The following is a 21654-nucleotide window of genomic DNA, read 5'->3' on the forward strand; positions in this document are numbered from 1 at the left end:
ATCATAGTGGTTTTCCGTCAAGTGTGCTCATGTAAGCGATCGAACGAACGAGAACCGATGGTAAGAGATGGGCACGATTGGGATGGGGTAAAATTGATTGATTAATTAATGTTTGCAGCATATGCTGCAGGGTACGGTAAGTTGTTCCATTCAAGTATTTAAAGCATCAATTTGGAATGGTTTGCACGGGAGCTAAAGCATCCCATTATCGTCTAGCGTACTGACATAACAACGTTAGCCAAGAAGATCAACGTTACAACACTCGTAACACGCAACTGTGTTTCATGTTTTATTATTTAAAACAGTAAAATCATCGCAAAATCCTTTCACTTTGCCATGCTAATTTGTGTTGCGTTTCGGTCGTCCATCCGTAACAACTGTATCCAAACCCTTCTCGCTGATTGGCCTCGTGCCAGTTCACTCTCCAGCTCCGGACAATCAGAGTGCTTCGGTTCGCAGGTTTTTCCGATTTTTAAGGACACCTGTCAGACCCATGTCACCGCCGACAGCAGCCACCGACACCGACGGCCAACTCTGTCGCACTATTAATGAGCCAACGAAGTGGTTGGTGTCGGCACAATGACCTTACCAACTGGGAGGAACAGACATAAAACAAGCGCGGTAATGGTACGGTGTGTCAATTTATAAACTTTTGCACAACTTCGTTACAGGCTTCCTGTTTCTGTTGAGCGTTTGCGTTTCGTTAGCTGTTTCTATGGATTATTTGGTACATTTGCAGTTATTCTGATTTCTGTCTATACCTTAGAAGGAAAAAGTCTATTCCACGTATAACAATATGCGCATATTCAAAGCCTTTAATAATCATCAAAAGAAGCTCTTTTCCCATTACACTTTCATTCGAGGTTCTTTCTACATCAACGACTCTTATGCATCTACTTCATCCACCTCGAACGAAATGGAATGTTTTAATTGATCTCATTAATTATGTTTCACATGTTTCACGATAAAAGAAGCTACCAATCGAGCTCGTATCAATGGCAAAGAAGCCTCACAAGCCTATTCTAATTGCATGCTTTTCCTGGAACTCAGAACCTCTTTCTGGGTTGTGCTAGTTTGTATGTGTATGTGTGTGTGTGTGTGTGTGTGTGTAGGAAGGAAATTGTATCGCAAGGAAATGATAGTTTTCCACCCCACAGAGCATCACAATATCGATCCCGGAGTGGCTGCTGCTGACACCACTCGGTGTATTGAGATGCACTTATCTTGAGCGTTCTTACACGGTTGAGTGACGTTAAGCAAGCGCTTAGCAGTGGGTAGGAATGACCGTTCAGAACATTTCGTTACTGTCATCTACATCCAGTGCTGCCAATAATTTCATGTATTTGGGCAATGTGTTCAACAGAGTGTAACCAGCTAGCAAAGTGAAGTAGAAAATAACACAAAGCTCATTGCAGAAACCTTATTAAACCTTTAATAAGGTGTACGAAAAACAGACAAAACAGTGATGTAACTTCCTAAGCTTCCAAAGAGCTCTTGAATTGTACTGCTTCATTATGAAGTGAGCCTTCCCTCCCTTCCACTTCCAACTAATGTACCATCCGTGCTGTAGTTCCTCTTAATCCTTATTATTAATTCCGTGCAACGAGCTGCCGTTTAAATGATTTCTCTCTCGCTCTTTCTCTTCCAGCGAGCTCCACTTCTTCCAGGAATGCGGAAACTCAACCACCGAGCGAAAGGAGGATGAATTTTGATCAAGATTTAACCGATCGCACACAAAGGCGCAACGGCGCGGCACCCGTCAAAGGTGTGCAAGAGAGGAGGAAGAAAGTTCACAATCATCTTCATCTTCAGCCACACTGGCTGGAGGGCATTCAATTTTTGAGACTTGCGATTGAATGCGGGAAGTGGTAGATGGTGGTAAAGGTGGTGTGTTAGGTTAAGGGGGTGAAAAGTTTAGCTTAATTGAAGTGCAAACCCCACAACGAATCTCGTCTCCGGGAATTCATGGTATCGGGTTTCGGGTTGCTCTTTCGATTTAGCAAACGAGATGATGCTAGCATTTAACCCTGTTGTTTGGGCGAACCTTGTACCATTCCAGGGTGCTGGTAGTGTTGACACGGAACCGAACTTTTGTGACTGATTGACCGTGGTGCTTTTGGTTCAATGCAGAAACTTAAAGACAAACAAATTGAACTGTTTTTTTTTTTATTCTGTAATACGGTTCGTTTCATTTTGGTGAACGTGAAACCAGCCACAGCTTGGATACAAAAGCGCTAAACAATGGCACAGCACTTCCTGGCCGTACGGAAAGCTTAAGGGCCATGAATAAACTGAACGAAAATAATTCATTCAAATCTTACGAAACGTGACACCGGTTTGCAACGGTAGCTGATCCTACATTATTCAAAATAATTCAACCGCTCGATGAAATCCAGTAACGCGCGAGTCTGGAGTCTTTCCGTGGTTTCCATCGCTCATAAATTTACATCCCACTGGCTTCGCTGTGCTGCATGCGACATTTACATCCTAACCAAAGTGATAACTGTTTGGAAGAGTTTCGCGTTCGGTAAAAAGGATGGTTGGCAATGGCGAATGGTAAGGAAAGCACACTCTTCACCTCCATCAAGAAGGCACGCCTGCCTACGGCAGACTTGCCGTTGACGGAGGCATTTTAATCGATGCTTCCCTGTCCCTGTGGATGAGAGCCCAAGCGCGGGAAATACTGTGTCTGGCGTGTTTTTGGTGGGGCTGTAAGAGCATTTAATCTAGCGCTTTGCATGCTGCAACGTAATCATGATCCAAGCGCGTTATGTACGCGCTTCACGTACCTTGCGAGCATTTTAGTCATGGCACCGTTTGTTTGGTTCGTGCTCGTTGGCACTTTTATTCGCTCACATTTTATCACCGACGCGAGCAAACACTTGTACCGGCCCGGTTGAAAAGTCATTGAATTAGAGTTGCCCGCTGTAGGGTGCTTTCGTTTCACATTTTGTCATTCCTGTACGATGCTTCATAGTCAACAGGGTGTAATTAATATTCGCGCGGAGAGCTTTTGCTAGGTCATTCGCGAAATACATTCCACTTCATGATACAGAAAGGAGTTTTTTGGTATTAAAATTTTATACCTACATACTTGGAATTGAGTTATACATATTGCACCAATGAAAAGCGATTTTTTTTTTGTTGGGATAAGATGTGTATAAGAATACTCAAACACATGTAGCCGGTGAGTGCACATGGTGTGTTTGTGAACACATACTGTAAATCACGATTTAAAAATCCCTGCCATAGCGCCACGAGACCTATTACCTGTCACCGGATAGAGCCTGAAACAGGAAGACAGGAATTGTCCATAGTGGCATTCCTCTGGGAGCATACCAACACACAGACAGAGCATCCAGCATGCAGAGTAGAAATAGTAGAGGTCGAACAGGTTCGGCTCAAGTTAAACTAGCAGACCGTGGTGTAAACAGAACATTCGATCGTACAAGATACCAATGGTTTCGTATATCGTGTGTTTGAGTTGTCGGTGCATTTCGGGTCGGCTTGTCGGCTCGTAGGTTGGTGTGGTCGTTGCCGTTTTTGTCGGCTTAGAATGGATTGAGAAGCAAGTGTAGGCTACACATGCGATGGTCATCATGAATAATTTATGGTACCAACAGTTTAAGAAAAACTTACCAAGGATGGTTAGAGTGTGGTCTGTTTCTTTCCATCTTGCAACTGAATCGACAGTTTCAATTGCTGTACGAGAAGTATTTGATAAGGAAATGTAAAAGCTAAAAGTGTAATATTATTTCAAAATCTCGACGAGGAATATTTTATTTTGTGATTGTAAACAAAATCAGGGAGTTTTTAAAGGCAAATAAGATGTATAGAAATAAGTATATGCTCACGTTATAATATTTTTGTCATTCAATCAAAGCTTTTGTAAAATCCGGCAAATTTGACCTCTGACACGACCAGTGTCAAATTACACAAACGGATTATGACCATAATCATGTCAACTGTGCGATCGTATGAAGTGTCACAATAAAGAAACATTCTGCTTTGGATCGTTGCTTTGGCAACGTCTTCAGCGTTTCGCTTTAAGTCTTCAGCCTTCAGTTCTTCAGTCTTCGGTCTTCTGCATTCTGTCAATTAATTGTTGTAAAATCAGTGCTCATTACACTTTGTTTACTCAAATCATTTGTTTACGTTTGTTTCTCTTTGTGATGACTTTTCAGTTTTAAATTTACCATCATTTTAAGCTGGTTTTCAAACACCACATAACATACACTACTACAATCTTATTCTGGGATTGTTGTAGTCATGTTCCAGATTGAATCCTTCCAGAGCATTTTCAAACAATTCCTCACTCGTTGTGTTTTCCATCATCTCTCTTGCCCTTCTTATTTCTGCCATGTCCTCTTCGCTATAGTATCTTAATCTTATCTCACTGTCATACAAATCTAACACTTCTTGTCTATATGCTTCAAAAATTGCTAGATTTTCAGCTGTGGGACCTGCCAAAAAATCTACTGTAGACAATTTCAAAATCCATCCATACTGCAGTTTATCAATTCTCCCACCAATCCTGTGGAACACGTTGAACACCCTCGGAATTCTTTGCGTGTGCCCTGCATGTCTGCACAATATTCTATACAACTCGGGATAATGTTCGCGTAACATCTCAAAATTATCCCTAAACCGTAGCACGTGAGCTCTTTGCAGTTGGCTATCAGAGGTCGATAGCCGTATATACCCATCCCTGATTGTGCTGGCCCCGTCTTCAATAAGATCTCTAACGTTGTGGCCAGACATTCTGGCAGCTCGCCTAATTTCTCCAGCAAATCGTACGGTATGTACCGCTGTTCGTGAGTGCAAGTGAGAAGCTCCAGTGTGTGGTTCCGTTTCATCCGATGTTTCATCCTGACAGTTGCGCGTAGTTTTCAAGTTTCTTCGTCGTCTGGGATCATCTCCATTATCGCCAGCGTTTCTTGCAGTTCCAGTTTGTTTTGATTCCGTTTGTTTGTTGGTTTTTGTATTTTGTTGTGACTGTTTATTTCCATTGTTTTCCTTATGGTTTGTACTAGTTTCGTTAGATCTAGTGTTTGAATTATTTCCTTTCTGTTGCTGGCCTATGATGGGGGGCAATGATATAGTATATCTATTCAAAATAATTTCGGCAGTTATTTCTGCTGTTTTTTCCACAACTTCAGCAGTTACTTCTGCTGCTTTAACCACCATTTCGCCAGTTTTAACAGCTACTTCTGTAGCTTTTTCAACTAAGTCAGCAAACGCCTCATTAACTACTGGAGCAGCTTTTTCAATAACGGGCGCAGCCGCCAGAAAAACGGCTGAAGCAACTGCGGTCTCCACCAAAGTTGGAACAGTGGAAGCCGCTACCGCTGTCAAAACCAATGTAGCCATTGCAATTCTTTATTGCACAATGGCAACAGTTGTGACGACGAGGTAAAAGACCGCTTTGGGTAACTAAAAGTAAACAAACATTGGTATAGTGAGTATATAGAACAAGTAACAAATAAGAGACCGTCATGGGAACGATACAACAGCTCAAAAATAAAGAATAAAACAGTACTATCATATTCATTCTTATCATTATAAAGTTGCTGCAGACCTGACCCGGTTGCATGAAATGTGACAATGTTATACATCTGACCTCTCTGACATCAGCTAGCTAGTGAGTGCGAGTGAAGAGGGCATATCACGTTTATCAGTTGATTGACATCACTGCAGTCACTGCTTCCCTTTCCCTTGCCGTAACGTTCTACTAGGCGTAAGCGCAAATTTCTTCGAATTGGTCCCGGAAACAGCCACAGATAAGATATAAATACCCGTCCGGTCTATCGATGCACAATCGGTACATACTAGCGGATAAAGCTAACAACCTTAAACTCCAAATTCTTGTTATTGGACTGCAACTGATTGTTATTGACAAAAAAAATCTGAATTTTTTTTAACTACAACACTAACAATACATGCCATTGCAAAACGCACAAAGAAAACAAATTGTGTTGAGGTATAACAAGTGGCGAATCTACCGTCGAACACCGTAACCGAATACTTCCTCTCATTTTTGTCTCTGTTTTTCACTCCCTCTCGATATGCCGCTAGCAGACTAATGTCAACATTTTCGTCACACCACTCCTGAAGGGTCTTCGAAATTATATCACAACCAAATTCTCAAATCACTTACACAGTAATCGTTCGCACACTTTCCTAAACGTTTTTAGCAAACAAGCTCACCTGCGTGGTTGCGTGATCTACTATCAATACAGCTTCGACTCTCTTCTAATTGCGAGCTTCTAGCCGCATTCAATTTACTTGAGCGTATGGTATTGCTTTCAACGCTTCCTGACTATTTATATGTTTTTACCTGTATTGCAGATGATTCATACACACTGCATTGATTAAAACTGAGAGAGTTTGAGAGAGTGAGAGAATACGCGAGTATGAGAGAACGTGCATTACTTACATTTGCTCATAAGCCAACCAGGTGTGTAAGGCTTTCAATATCCATTACTGATATGGCGCTAATCATGATGGGCATTTTATGGATTCTGCGTAGCTTGTTCGCGACTTCTGAGAAGAAGGCTATCTAGATTCTACAAGTAAGTAAATGGTCAATGCATGGTGTCTTTGTGGTAGCCTGTTGCGCAGAGGCGGATTAAGGGTATCGGAGGCCCTAGGCGAGGTAAGACGCGTTGAGGCCCCCTGTAAATGATAAATGGTGTTTTAGAGGGGGGGGGGGATTAGAACTGGAACTGAACTTGTTGTAGGGAGATGGAACACTAAACTTGAAATGCAGTCGGGGGCCATAATAATCAATCACTGGTTCTAATTTTTTTTTTGCCAGCGGGGGAAGGGGAGGGGGTGGCAATTGATTCGCCAGCGATCTACGGGGCCCCTAAATCGACGAGGCCCCAGGCGACCGCCTAGTCCGCCTACCGTTAGATCCGCCGCTCCTGTTACGAGATTCTCTTGTTCTCATGTGCTCGCGAACGGTCTTTTACTTATTACGATGCAGATAAATGCCAGTGTGCGCTCAACAAGACAACAAGAAGGGTGCTTTCGTGTTTATTTGCAAGAAATTTGTACGAACGTTTGCTTATTGTCGATTTTTTTGCCGATGCATAGATTTTATTGCATTAGTTAATTATCGATTTTTATTCGTTTCAATGTATTCGATCGTTCCAGTTGCTATGTATCGCTTTGCCACGAGGTTGACACTTACCACTATATTGATGTATAATATCCTTTCAATTATTTGCAAATGTATGTGATACGATTTTTATTCATTTCACAAATAAGTAATTATGAATTAATAAATTTAAAATTTATTTACGTTCAAATGATACATAAAGCGTTTATCAAATACAGAGCGCATGCGAGTAAAATGCATACCTAAACTTTATAAATCTATACTAGTTTTGAAATATAGTGTACAACTAGTTTTCGATCATTATTTTGAATTACAAAACTGGCGCACTATGCTCGATAAAATACGGTAACAAAAATACATGTTTATTATACAATAACCTGATAACTCAGTTTGTCCTAACCAATCAAGACTAACAAGGATGGCATCTCCAGAACGACGAATGTCTATGAGTGAACAAATCAGCATTGTGCTGTCAAACCCAATAATGACTAAAGCTTGGTGACAGCAGCTATAACAGTTGATAATCCATCTCGATACACCTCGACATAAGGTTTCGCGTATAACACTGGAAGCACAAACGTTGGTCCTGACTGTTGCATGTGAACGATTTTGCTTCTGTAGTTCAGGGACTCTAACAGAGATTTAATTTGAACAATTATGCACTCTTAGCGACATTCGAAAGACAGATGCTCCGCAGATTCTGTACCACTGTACTCGGGGAATGACAGTTGGGAAGACACTTCAGTTACAAATCAGTAGAAGGTTTGTTTGGCGATCTCTCTGTAATGCTCAATTGACTTCTACGAGCTGTCCATGACATACGTATGGCACTAACTGACGCTACCCGTAAAGTGCTTTTAGATCACGTGCAAGGACAGAGAAGGCGTGATAAACACAAACGAAGGTGCCAATGCGCCGTAGATGCATCCGCCATCAAAGCAAGCATAATTTGTTACGCCAGACGAAGGCGCGTGATCTTCTGCACCAGGTCAAGATCACGTCATCCTTCATTTTAAAAGCATTGTGTGAATCTGTAAACAGAAAAATAAAACTGTAGTTACAGTAATGAAATTTAAGTTACAAATTTATACCTCGAAATTCGTTTTTGCAACTATGTACCTCTATTCAATGCACTTGCTTGATCATGATCGGGTTGTGTTTTCTAACGATTCGTCATTCCTTCGATACATTACATTCCATATTTCCAAAGATCAACGTGCTGGGCAATAAGAGAAATGAAAAACTGATTAATAATGTAAATGTTTTCATAGCCTAAACTGATTACACATCTAAATGATCGACGAATGGGTCATACCTTCTTTTCCGAAGCAACTTATTCCAACCATCTGTTCGAGCATTTCGTGTTCTTCGGTTTGTTATTTCAACCTGTACCTTCCATGAACTTTATACAGGATGCAATCATATAGAATGTGCATTTTAGAGAGCGTATTCTAAGAATCTTCCGCGTCAGGATCTAATTGCGTAGCGCAGCTGCATGTAGAGTAGCTGTATTGTTCCGATTTTCATGCTGTAATGTTTGATCCTTGATAGTCGTCAGCTGCAATACCTTCCTGTGTATAATTCTTACTCATCTTCTTAATTTCCCTAATATTCTCCCTTATCATCTTCTTATGTTTCTTAATATTATTCCCCTTCTTCTTCGCCTGCTCATATTTATCTTCCTATTCTTCATCTTATTTTAAATATTATTCTTCTTCTACGACAGTTAGACGTTGCTAACGTGAGGACGACGTGGATGGACGGTCGGAATCGATTCCCGACGATTCCGACGTGAAAACTTTTTCTATCGAATATACCACCGGTTCGCCCCTTATTAATCTATCATATATGTTAGATTTACATTTTTTAAGATCAGCAGTAGGATCATACTTCTGAATTTTGTTATGAGCTTGTTCTATGTCACCCGATATATCAAGCCTTCGTTTTGTTCGACTGCTACCGCTTGTCGAATTTGCATTTTGTTTACTTCTTTTTCTATTGCTTTTATTAGCCTCCCTCTTCATTGTGCAACTCCGAACATCCTCACCAGCTCTGCTGAAAAAGTCTTTGACGTACTGGCGACTGTTGCCAGGTTGGGCAAAGTTGTAGCTGTGCACAAACTCCTTCAACAATTTCGGTTGAATATTGTCAATATCTCCTGCAATATTGCCAATCATGTTCGCTTCTTTGTACACATATTCCCTTCTTCCAAGACAATTCTGTAGCATTGCTAATGCTTGCAACTGTTCAGGCGTTGTAAAGTTCTCTTTCTTTACTCTCAACTTAACGCCATGCGCTCGATCAAATTTGCCTTCTCTCAAAGCATTAGGCAATTTATCAAATGAGTTACTGCCTCCGCTTTCAAACATTTCATCCCAAGCCATGCCTGAGATTTCCATCGCTGCCTGTATCGTTGCTGCTGCCTCTATAGTGTAAACCGTAACGCGATTGAAGATGTGATCTAGTGTGTTTCTTATTACGATGCATTTGGTTTTCCTAAATTTTTTGGTGGTTAAATTTTTCCCTCCAGAAAATGTTTCGGATTTGCGAGACAATGGAATTACAATGCTGTGCAAGTATCTTTTGTTGCTTTTAAATTTCTTCTCCAGCTCGTCGCTTTCGGGCGGCTCTTGCCACCGGCCCCCAATGCAATTGAACGCCTTGATTGGATACCGATGCCAACCCTGCCTAATGTGATGTTGTATGGAAGGATCTTTCCTAATAGTATCTGAAATCATCTTTCTGAAATCGCCAGGCTTTATATCTTTTAGCTCAGGTATTGCTTCGCACAATGCCGCATACATACAATTATTGCCGTCAACGTTTTGTTGGTTTTCAGAAAATGAGAAATGACCGCCGGTCAGCTGTAAGGTTACCTTTTTAGCGTTCGCCGCTCCGGGCTCTCCGGAAGCAAACGTTTGGCTTATGCCGTCCTCCGCCTGCACGTCAACTATAAGTGCGTCAGTTGGTATGTTTTTGGCTTTCAAAAACTTCTGTATCACTTTTGTACATGCATCTACACAGGTTAGATCCATCGGTACACCCTCCTGAATGATATCCGCAAACAGCGAAGGACTCTTTGTTTTGCACATGATTTTCTGCAAGTTTTCGTGATACTGATGTTCGTGCAGCTTTCGTTGCTCTTCCGGTAGCGCATCGTTTGCCGCTTTTTCTTTTTTCACCTTCTTTCTCAATCTCCTTTCGCGAATGTTGCGTGGCACTCGTTTGATATGCCTTCCCACGCGTGTTAATGCGTTGTGCAGCAATGGTTTAATGAAATGCATTGTGATGAGCTTTCCAACATGCTCACTCAACAGCGCTCGCCATTGGCTGACTGTTTCGCTCTTAAACTTATCAAACCCATCCACGTTTGGTTTGGAACATTCACTCCCGTCCGCATTGGCTACCCTTGATTTAAGCTTTTCACACATTTTCGCATCCATTGTGTTGAGAAATTGGCTGACTTCGTAACCCATTCTACCCAACTGTAAAGCCCTCTCGCCCCAAACCCATACCGTGCCTAATTTACTCAAAATCTTCAGTGTGGTACTTTTACTCTCCGTTTTCTGCAACGCACTTGCGAATCCGTGCGATAAACTGCCCACCATTTGTCCCACAATGGACACATAACTCTCCCAACTGTATGTTCCAAATGATGAATTTATTTCCTGTATAAGCTGCCTAGCCCTCTGTTCTCCCAGCTGGTCATACACTTGCTTCAGGCTCTGCGTTGCTTTATGATCGTCTACTTTGCTCAACACCGTGCGCAGCACTTCCGCAGCCAGCCCATTGACCATCGATTGCAAATAATCATCGACGATTGTATCGACCATCACGTTCGCCACACCTTGCGCAGCACCTTGAACGGTTTTCATCACAACTCTCTTTAACGCCACGCTTAATACTTTGTTGTGGAGTTTTGTACTTAGATGGCTACGTGCCGTTGTTGCGCATATTGATTCCCCTTCTGTACAGAGCCCAGAATTGAATATTTTCTTCATGATTTTCGATTGCTTGACTGCACGAGAGCACAACGCTGCCACGCCGGCGGTAATCCCGGTAAATAATATGCTTTTCATTTTTTGCACCGCATATTCCTTCCAACTGAAATGGCCGGTGTGAAGTGCATTCACAGCATAGCTTATGTCGTTAAGGCCTTCGCTCATAAAACTGCTTGCAACGTGCGTCAACCAACCTACCGAGCAGAACTCTATTAAGCCACCCAAAGCTATTTGGCCCAGCCCTATTAACGCTACCGCAGTAGCCTTCCCAAGCATTCCCTTCTGCTCTTTCAGTTGTATCAGACGCTCCAATCCGTTCAGATTGAAAATATACTCTTCGTCTATCGTACCAAAATTAATCTCCGTATTCTTAGTTACCTCTTGAATTGAATTTAAATATATTCCAGGAACTTTTAGCCCTACAATGGAAGATTTCAGCGATTTCAACGAATTGATTACATGCGTCTGTGTGGAAGCTTCGCGTATCTTGCGCTGTTGGTTTAAATATTGTACTACCGTTTTGCCGATGTCGTAAGACACGGTACCAGAGCATTTCAGGGTGAATGTGAATTTGTTGTTGAAATCTTTCTCCTCCCCTATGTCATAGTAACTTGTTACACTCATTTGCTGAAACTGTAGTTGGGTAAGCTTCGATGCATTGTCCCACATTTTTGTACCTATCGATCGTTTATGTAAACATTTGTTTTTGATTAATTCACTAACCAGCTGATCTGCATCAGTGGTGGGGATCGCAAGCACTTCTATGAAAATATCTCTCCACTCTGTTTTGGTTAGGTTTTTCATACATATTTGTTCCATTTGTTCACTGAAATCGTCGTTTTCTATCTTGCATGGTCGAATAATATTCTGTTTTAAAAGGTCTTCAAAGAAGGACACATAGGGATTACTTGCTAGATTGATTCGTATTACTTTTTCATCGCCGGATACAAGCTCCTCTAGTTGGTCTTTGAGGTGCTTCAATTCCAATCTGTATGCGAAGCAACCTGCAAGTAACGCCCTTACCGCAGGCTCATACACTGGATACGATGGCACCAAGTCATCCTTTTTGTCGTTAAAACTGTCCTTTAGTTTGTAGGAATTACCCACACTAGGTCCTAAAGTTCCTTGTTTTATCAACTCATTCATGATGAGTTCTGCCTCAGTTTGTTCTATATTTGCTTTCTTGATCAAATCCTGAACAGACACAGAATCGAACCATTCGGGCACACATGATAAAAGCTGGCTTTTGTCGATATTTGCCTTTTTATTGATGGTGATTATACCCTTTTTAACAAGCACTTCATACTGTGGCAATCCGAAAGCTTTTATAAAATCATCTTTTTTAAATATATCCATACTGACACGTGCTTTTGACTCTTTATCTTCTGTCTTCGTGCTGAGTTTTACCTCATTGTCATCTGTAGTTGCTTTCTTGGACAGATCAGACACAGAATCGAACAATTCGGGCACAAATGATGACATTTTGCTTGCATCATCATTTGCCTTCTGATTGCTGGTGGTTATACCCTTTTTATCCAACAATTCATTCTGTTGTTCAGCGACGGTTTGTGTAAGATCTTCCTTTTTAGATATTTCTGTACTTACATTTGCCTTTGAATCTGTATCTTCTGTCTGCTCGTACGTTAGCCAATCGTGGTATAAAACAATCTGTTCGTTTGTTAGTTCAATTGACTGCTTTAATAATTTCTCTATTTTTACCATTTCCTCAACAGAATCCATCAAAGAGGGATTCACTTTCTTCAACTTGGTATTATCTAGCCTTACGTACTCCTGTATGTCACTTATAACCTTCTGCTTGCCTAACAGGTCCCAAAACTGTTCTTTACTAGGAAGTTTGAAGGTAGATTCACATTCCTTTAAAAACTTGCCCTCGTCAATCTCTTTGCCAGCTCTAGCAGAAAAAAAGGTCCTCAAATCTTCAACCGGTATGCCATAGTCTTCATGGATAGTGCGCAACTGCTGGTCGCTTACCTTTTTCCGCACTTGTGGTTTGGATGCTATCTTATGGTCAGTGAGATACTTGCAGATACGTTCCGCTTGATCAGCTGTAATATTATCATCCGACACAAACGCGTCAGGAGTCACCGCATACCCTAGTATATCTTCAATTGATCGTGTGAACGATAGATACAACTTTGCAATGCGCTCCTTTTGCTTCTTGTAGTCGTCGTACGAAACGCGCATGTTTTTCGATTTTCCCACAATGCCAGCAGCCTGTACAGCGGCTGTATGATGCGCTTCAAAAAGCTCCATCGCCGCACGCAAATCTTTCTTGAACTGCTCGATCGTTTCATTACTCGTTCCATCTTTGGTCTGTTCGATTTCAGCCGATTTCATCACCGTGTAGGCACGATAATAGTATGCAGCTTCACAAAACTGGGGCTCAAGCTGTGTAACCTTTTCGAACAAACTCATGGCCGTTTTATAAGCGTACATCACTATCCTTGCGTCGTCAAATGTTTTCTTAACCATGTTTGTAAGTTGTTTGCCTGCCTTTTGTAAGTCCTTCAAAATCCCTGTTTTCACGTGATGTTCTGCGAGATGTTTTCCCAGTTTAATCATACGCATCGGATTCCCCGCAACCCAGCCTTCCCACAAGCTGCTCAATAAATAAGACCCAGTGCATTCTCCCGACTGGAAGCTTTGCAGCTTGTTCAAAAACGTTTTCAGCACCGGTGGCGTACGCTTTTCATCACATTCATGACTGAACTCTTCCATCAAGCCGCTGTGCTCGTCCAACCAGAACGCCCACTGATCGAGACAGCTTTCGAGCAAAATAGCTTTAACTTCTCTCGGCACATCGGCGTTGTCTAGAGCCTCCCTGTGCTTTTCATACACCTTTTTGAATTTTTTAAAACAATTTTCCTCCGTCACGATGTGTTTTTCGTAGTACGACTTGACCTCCGATATTCGGTACAGCTCATTTTTGTCTCGCTTCTTTTTCAGGTCAATTATTTTGGACCTTCGGAACTGCTTGCGGCCCCGCACCATCAGTATCATCCGTCCGGATCCTTTGTCTCCGCTTCTTGCCGCCCTTCCAAAAGCTTGCTCCTCGATGCGAATGTTTTCCGGAAGGTACGTCAGAATCACATGCAACCCGCCTGCCTCCCTCACTTTATCCGAGATGCGTATATCGGTTCCACGGCCCGCCAGGTTGGTTGCAATGATGATCTCTCCTTGCTGTAGCTTTGCAGTACCTTGCACCACATCAAACTCTTCAAAGTCCCGCGTGTAGGTGCTAACGTGTAGCTCACCCTTTGCCTTTAAGCACTTTTCCACACTTTGCACGTCATTGATCGTATCGCAAATGATGAGAACCGAACGATGCTGCTCGTTGACTAGGGTGTCCACATCCGCCCGAATGCTTTCCAGCCATTTGTTGTGCCCGAGACAAATGATTGGATCGTACTCGTCGAATTGCTTCGACTTGGTCGGTGGTATGGTAACAAAATCTACCTGATGTACCTCTTTCAGCAAGTGCCTTTCACCCTGTGAGCCGAGTGTACCGGTCAACCCGTACAATAGCTTGTACAGCTTGAAATAGGACACATTCGATAGGAAAACCGCTTTCAAGCTTTGCATTGACAATTTACAGCCATGTTTTAGCTGCAAAAACTGATGCAGTGCTTCATCCCACTGAGAACTTCCCTGATCTGTTCCGGTATCTTTGTCGAGGATCACTATTCTACGCTCGGTTTTTACACAGGACGCCATAAAGCTTACCACGTACGAGTGATCAGGCTCCATCAGTAACGCATTGATAGCGCTGTCGATCCAAGACGTTAAGTGTCTTTCGACAAATTTTTTCAGATAGTTAGGAACAATTATATGCTTCTCGCGATTGACACATTCGCTAAGCAGAAAGTTTAGCCTGTGCTTATATTGAGCGAACTCAGGAGGCAATACTTTTTCCAATCTTGAAGAATCTATGGCATTGTTCACAATGCTTGACTCCGCATCTAAAACTCCTCCCTTTACTAAACACTGCCAAATCGATTTTACTTTTTTGGTGCTTAAGCTTGGATCGAGTTTCTTCAGATCGTTGAAACTGATCCGATCGTATAGATTGTTCATTATTGTGTCCTTAATTTCATCCGTATCAATATCTTCCGGATCGCCCGGGGAAGAGTTGATCGCCTGCCAAATAAACACATACACCGACTCAAGCTTATCCATTCCCGGTATATCGTGCGACAGATAAAGCATATTATTTCCCTTATCAACCAACATACTGTCCACCTCGTCGACGATAACGCACGAAAAATCACGATCACCCAGTATGTTTTTGCCATAGAATCTATCCAGCAGGTAGTCGCGCTGAAAGCTTGCCAAATCACCGTACACAACCTGATAATTCGAGTAAGTTTCTTTGCGCTGTTCAAGGTCTTCGCTACAGTTATGGTGAACACTGACCTCAAACAGCTCATAGATATCTTTGTTCACCTCCGAATCACGCTTAGCGAGCACCGGAGAACTGGTTACAATGTCCACCTTGCTGTGGAACAGAGCCTTTACGATCGAGGTTGCTACGACGATCAATGATTTCCCTTCACCGGTGGATACTTGGGCCAGAGTGCTTCGCTTGTTCGTTAGCAACGCAAGAATAGTAAGTCGTTGAGTATCGCGAAGACGAAATCCCCTCTTCAGCTCAATCGCTCGATCAATTACTGCAAGCATTTCTGCGTAAATGTGTACAGTGTCATCGTTTGTTGCGTCGTGTAATTTAGCACCAATTGTTTCTTGCCAAATTTTGAAGTCATTATACGTGAACTTTGCTACCAACTTCTGATTATAGGACGTGTTTACATCATTGATGTGTTCAATGGATGTCCGTATCGTGGGAAGATTGTTGAGAATCCTCTTTGATGTATTCTGATCACTATCAAGTATTTCTGCAAGTTGCTGTATATTGAAATCCTCCAGCTGTGGTTTGTACTTTTGCTCCATTGTAGCGATCCAATCTTGCAGTTGGGAAGCCTTTAGATTGTGGATTTCTTCATCGGTTAAGAGCCATTTTTGTTTTTGCAAGTTTGATAGAATTTTCAGCCCAATTTTAGAGGTCAGTTGAACTTTGCCTTGCAAACAGTCTATCAAATCATTTGCTTTACTATATCCAAATGAATTCTCAACGCAGCTCATGTAGTAAGAAGCATCGCTGAGCCGATCCTCCTCATTCCATTCCACTAAAGTCTTCAGTTTGTGTGTCCAGTAATGTTCCTTCAGAAAGTAGCCCCACTCCGACAGCTTAATTCCTTCGAAAGCAATAGACTCTATAGGGACACTGCTTAGCAAATGCAAAATATCGTGCATGCAGTCAATAGTGCAAGTGCTTACTTGAAGCTCATTGAACAATGTCACCAAAACATCTTTGCTCATCACTTTGCTCATGTACGCTCGCCATTGCTGTTTGTTCGGCAATTGTTGTTTGAAATGTGTTTCAAGATACAGAAGTAATGCCTCGTCCACCCAGTTCTGTTGCTGGTAGGCTACAACAATCCATGTGTAAGTGAACGCTTCCTCTCCACCGTTGGCAATGTTATCGAGCAGCGAGTTGATGAACATGCGCATTTCATCCGCAGATATATGCCGTCCTTCGCACGAAAATCGTTGCAGCATACATTGCAACATCCGTTTCTCATTGGAGTATGTAACTTTCTCCAACATTTTTTTCATGGTTACACGTTCCTCCTCCAGGAAGTAGCTGGCCAACGTTTCAGCTGTTACTTTATCATTTGAATCACTTTCTTCGTCATAACTCTGGATGCTAGCTACTGTTTCAATGTCAAATAGTGTTATAAACTGTTCGATGTCTCCAATAGTAGGCAAGCAGTCCATCTCCATCAGAATATTTCCGTAAAGAGTATCTTTGTACAGACGTTCTTGGGCCATTTGTGAGTACTCGGCGTTTATTTCCATCTGCACTAACTCATCATCTCGGATAAGTATATGGTTTACCTTCGTTGAAGAAGGATTGTGATCTTCAAGAAGAACACACTCAAAGTCCTCATCAGTAGTATACACCCTAAGATTGACATCAAACACATATGCCAAAAACTCTCTGCAGCTCCCCGATGTTGCAACTCCTTTACTTTGAATGTATTCGATGAACTTTTGCTTCACCTGCTCATCGACAACTATTTCACTCGCTTCATATTGCGCTTTTACCCGCTTCGCTTCATCCAAGCTATCATACAGCGCTTTTAATGCTTCATCTTTTTGTATGGCTTGTAGAAATTTGCTGTCCGGTTCTTCATCACTGTCAGCGTTCCAAAAGGGTAGAAGCTCTTTGTGTTGCGGTTTGGAAAGCGCCCTGTAGAACTTTTCCATACATTCCTCGATCTTGTCTGCATATTCAGTGTCCAAAACGAAAGACTTAATTGCACGCCGTAATACCTCATCATCATCTTTCATTTCTTGTTTGATAAAAGTCACGATCTTGCTGCGTGTTTCTGGAGTGTTTTCGTACAGATACTGCTTCATTGAACCCAGAATCACATGAGAGGCTTGATCGTTCTTTTCTTTAGTTTCTTTTAGGAATTGCAAAATTGTTTCTGCAGTGTAATCAGGTTGTGTTTCACCTTTGAGGTACAGTGGTAGTAGCTGTGGCAGTTTTTGCATTACTTGAAATTTGTATTTCCTAAAGAACATTTCATCAATTTCATCAATTGTCTTGTTACCTTCGTCTGTGTCCGTATCTTGAAGGTAACTTGTACGATCAGTGGCAAATTTGCTTAGCAATAGGATAAGATCCGTTTCATTCACGGCTTTCGTGCTGTACGACAGCCAGTCATCTAATGTAAAGGAATCGTGGATAGTTTCATTCCCTTCCTGATCATTATCCTGTTTTACCTTAGATATATTCACCGTGACTTTGCAATGTTGGCGTTTGATATCTTGTTCTAGGGAAACGCAACGACTCATTGGATGCGCAAGTTGCAATTCTTCTTGCCTTCGGTTTGCTGCAGCTTGACGCTCACACTCTGCTGCATATGCGCGCTGCTTTTCTTCCAGCACTTTCTGCTTAGCAGATGCACGCTTTACCTCTTTCGCCTTTTTCTCCGCTTCAGCAGCTTGTTTTTTCTCCTGCAATTTCTTCTCCGCTGCTTGGCGAGCTGCCCGCCTTACTTCGTATGGATGTTGGCGGCATTCTGCTTGATAAGACCAACGGTTTGAATGCTGAAGTCTACTCTCGGCAGGTTGCAGTGCTGCCATCTTTGGTTCACATGCAGGATTTGGCTGAGCATGAAGTCGCCTTCCTCCAGTAGTTCCTTGCTGAACATTCTGCGCAGTAGCTTGGCGTGCCGCTATCTCTGCTTCGTGTGCACGCCTAAATTCTTCTAGCCTTTGCGTTTCAGCAGCCAGTCGCGCTTGGTCCGCTTCATATGCACGTTGCCTCTCCTCCTGAGCTTCTCTCTCAGCAGCTTGGCGCGCTGCAAGCTCTGCTTCACGGGCACGCTGCCGTGCGCACTCTTCTTCGTGACGCCGGTTGGCTTCCTCTTCTTCTATCTCGCGCTCAACTTCCCCCATAAACTCAGAATACGCATTCAGTACGCTTTGTCTGGAGATTGTTTTCTTACCAACGGCTCGTGCATGATGCTGCCTTTCGTTGTTCGATCTACTATTGTTCCGTTCCTCAAACGTTTGCTGATCTGGATGACGAAGCCTGGAGGACGTTATTTCTACATACGTTGAGGAGTTATCACTTAAATAAGGACAATACACTCTGTTGCTAGCATTTGATGAGTGATAGCTTAATTTAAGCGTGCTGTTTTCATCACTTCCATAGTAGATGGGAAATGGTCCAATCCTTCGGCCCCAAAAATGATCCGCGTATCCTACATCCCAACCTCTCTTGCCGTGGCGACCACTAACACCTCCCTTTCCATTCTTCCCATTCGCTCCCGCTTTGCTGATGATGTGTACATCAACATCTCGATAGTTTGTCAGGCACTGTACCGTTACTTCCCCAGCCTTGCCGCCCTGACCACCCATGCCATACTCTCCACCAGACATACCCGGAGTTCCCGGTGATCCTTCGTACAGTAGAAAAGCTTGACAATTTTGGGTCATCAAATCACCATCCTGATAGGAAAACGTTATTGTGTGCCCATCGTCCGTTTTACACTCGAAATAGCAATCTCCTATTTGCAAGCCCTGAAATTCAACTTTTGTGAAAGACAACAGGTATGTCCATCCGCGGAGCGAATTTGTAAGGATTTTTAAAGTATGACGATCGTTCACCTCTTCCTTTGTTATTGTAATGCCCGGTTTTTTCAGGTTCTTTAGGGTTGTATTCAAGTCCGCATGCCGTACCCCGTCCATCGATGCTACCGGTGGAAATTCCTCCCGAAACTCGGACCAACGTTTGCCTGTTCCATCTGTCCCATGTTTACCATTGCCACCGTCCTGACCGTCACTGCCAGCTCCACCATTCGCAATGATCGTCATGTGCTCGGGGTGTGTTATTTCTTTCGCCATTATCAACACATTTCCACCACTCTCGCCAGGATAGCCATCCATGCCATTTAAACCCGTCCCGTCCTCTCCAGTCCCAGCACTTTGGCCGTACTCATGGTCATCGTCTATGCCCGAAAGGTCCCAACAAATGGGCGACGGAACCAGTAGCTCACGCGCATGAACCACAACATTTTTCCCGTGCCAAACTTGATTTGGTAGATTGGCGTCAATGCGAAACAACCTGCCACTCACGAAACGTACCTCTTCAATTTTGGTATTTTTGCTAATAAACTTCTCAACTAGATCAATAATAGGTTGCAGTCCGAAGTCTTTTCCACGAACTTCAAGCACCGAACGATTGTCGGTGCGAATGTTTGCTATAGTAACGTCGTTTGCCATGGTTACACTTTGTTTTCACTCATGCACTTCCTCTATTCTCTTAATCTTTTTATTCTTCTTCTTCTTCTTCTTCTTTTATTCTTCTTCTTATTCTTATTTCATTCTTCTTTATTTTTCTTCTTTCATTCTTCTTCGTTCTTCTTCTTTTTCTTCTTTTTTTGTTCTTCTTCTTCTTCTTCTTCTTCTTCTTCTTATACTTTTTTTTTCTTATTTCTATTCTTTCCTTTTTCTTCTTCTTCTTGTTCTTTTTTTGTTCTTCTTCTTATTTTTCTTCTTTTTTCTTCTTCTTCTTCTTCTTCTTCTTCTTCTCCTTCTTCTTCTTCTTCTTCCTCTTCTTCTAGGCTACGCGATCATACCGGTCGTTACACTCACAATCGGAACTCACTGATGGTGGAGATTGATTATTTTTATTCGGACCACACTTTGAAAATACCTCCAATCTCCAAAGCACTATCTGCTACCAACACTCAACACCGTATTTTACAAGTTTTTACAAGTTTTCACACTATTCGCCTTCGAAACGTGTCGTCTGTTAAAAAGCTGTATTAGTCATCACGCTTCATCACCCCACCGAGAGAGCATGCATGCTCTCAACGCACTCTCTCACGGATGCGCGCTTACCGCACGTGCTTCGTCACCCCTCCAAAACTCGCGTGCTTCACCCCTCCAAAATATCACAATGTACACGTCCGTCAAGACGAATTTTATCAGCCGCAAAGGAACGATAGCACAGCGTTTTTTCTTGTATACGCAAGTTTTTAACAGCACTTTGATGTAAAATTCACCAGAGAGAACGCCTGTATCGGAAGCACTACATCGATTACTGTTTGGAATTGTATGAAAACAAAGTAGACTTTGAACCGACCGGCGCCGGCCGGAACACTCCGCGTGGTTTGTTATGATTTTCTGCGTGCGGTACGATTTCGTCATCCTTTCCTGTCACTAAGAGAGTATTTTTTCGCTCAGCTCTCTTTCGTATACGCGTTGCGGCGTTCTATGCTCAAACACCAGCAAAGTTCATATGCTTTTTTTGGCAAAAGAATCACCCTCCCCCCCATCACGACGAACACTTTCCTGTCAACTGGAAATTTATCCATCAGAAGAGGATGATAATATTCACAACACAAAGGAAAAGTAAGATGGATTTGTCTTTGCAGGCACCGGCACTGTTTTCACTCCACTAGAGCACACCCCAAATCGCAGGCACAGACTGCGCCGTCCACGGTCGAATTCACTTTTCTATACCATACAAATGTATTGTTTTTTATTCATTCGAATTGAAGTGTTTCTGATCGCACCGTCTATTTATAAATGCACTCTGATCCACTCTCTTGATTATCAGACGGGTCAAAACCGCGCAACAAAAACACTGGGAGTGCAAATATCGATACAGTAGGCGGGAGCGTCCACGCAAAAGCAAATTGGCACGACCGCGTTGCGTATTGTGCTGTTTATCAATGGAACTACGGCGAGACTTGCGCGACCGGCTCGTTTGCGTGCTGAGAGAGCGTTGCTGTACGCGTAGAGCGCAGAGAGACAACGATGGGGTTCAGTATCAATCAGAGATCCGCCCCTGTTCGTCTGCTGCGTGAAGTACTTTCAGCTGTTCACAACGCCCCAGAGAAAGAGCAAAAAGTGCGCGCTGAGCTCTGC

At 42.6% G+C, this 21654-nt stretch overlaps 2 protein-coding genes across 4 annotated transcripts; both read right to left on the reverse strand.

Moving 5' to 3' along the window:
• Nucleotides 1–3743: 3743 nt before the first annotated feature.
• Nucleotides 3744–6295, reverse strand: LOC121600402. Its single transcript, XM_041928948.1, has 2 exons — nucleotides 6208–6295; nucleotides 3744–5433 (listed from the first exon to the last, which is right to left on the reverse strand). The coding sequence occupies exon 2, from the start codon at nucleotides 5368–5370 to the stop codon at nucleotides 4240–4242; it is 1131 nt and encodes a 376-aa protein (XP_041784882.1). The 5' UTR covers nucleotides 5371–5433; nucleotides 6208–6295; the 3' UTR covers nucleotides 3744–4239.
• Nucleotides 6296–7312: 1017 nt separating this feature from the next.
• On the reverse strand, nucleotides 7313–20085 carry LOC121599597. 3 transcript variants are annotated; one of them, XM_041927507.1, is made up of 3 exons: nucleotides 8439–20085; nucleotides 8243–8342; nucleotides 7313–8154 (listed from the first exon to the last, which is right to left on the reverse strand). In XM_041927507.1, exon 1 carries the CDS (start codon nucleotides 19999–20001, stop codon nucleotides 8860–8862), a length of 11142 nt encoding a protein of 3713 aa, XP_041783441.1. In that variant the 5' UTR covers nucleotides 20002–20085; the 3' UTR covers nucleotides 7313–8154; nucleotides 8243–8342; nucleotides 8439–8859. The 3 variants fall into 3 exon arrangements, with proteins under 3 accessions (XP_041783441.1, XP_041783442.1, XP_041783440.1); XM_041927508.1 differs by having other exon boundaries at nucleotides 7313–8174; XM_041927506.1 differs by having other exon boundaries at nucleotides 8215–8342.
• Between the last annotated feature and the right edge of the window lie 1569 nt (nucleotides 20086–21654).

Source organism: Anopheles merus, chromosome 3L (assembly GCF_017562075.2).
Source record: "Anopheles merus strain MAF chromosome 3L, AmerM5.1, whole genome shotgun sequence".
Classification (NCBI taxonomy): domain Eukaryota; kingdom Metazoa; phylum Arthropoda; class Insecta; order Diptera; family Culicidae; genus Anopheles; species Anopheles merus.

What these genes read in the sequence shown, in the direction of transcription:
- LOC121600402 (XM_041928948.1), bottom strand. Translation starts at nt 5,370, where the DNA reads ATGGCTACATTGGTTTTGACAGCGGTAGCGGCTTCCACTGTTCCAACT.
- LOC121599597 (XM_041927507.1), bottom strand. Translation starts at nt 20,001, where the DNA reads ATGGCAAACGACGTTACTATAGCAAACATTCGCACCGACAATCGTTCG.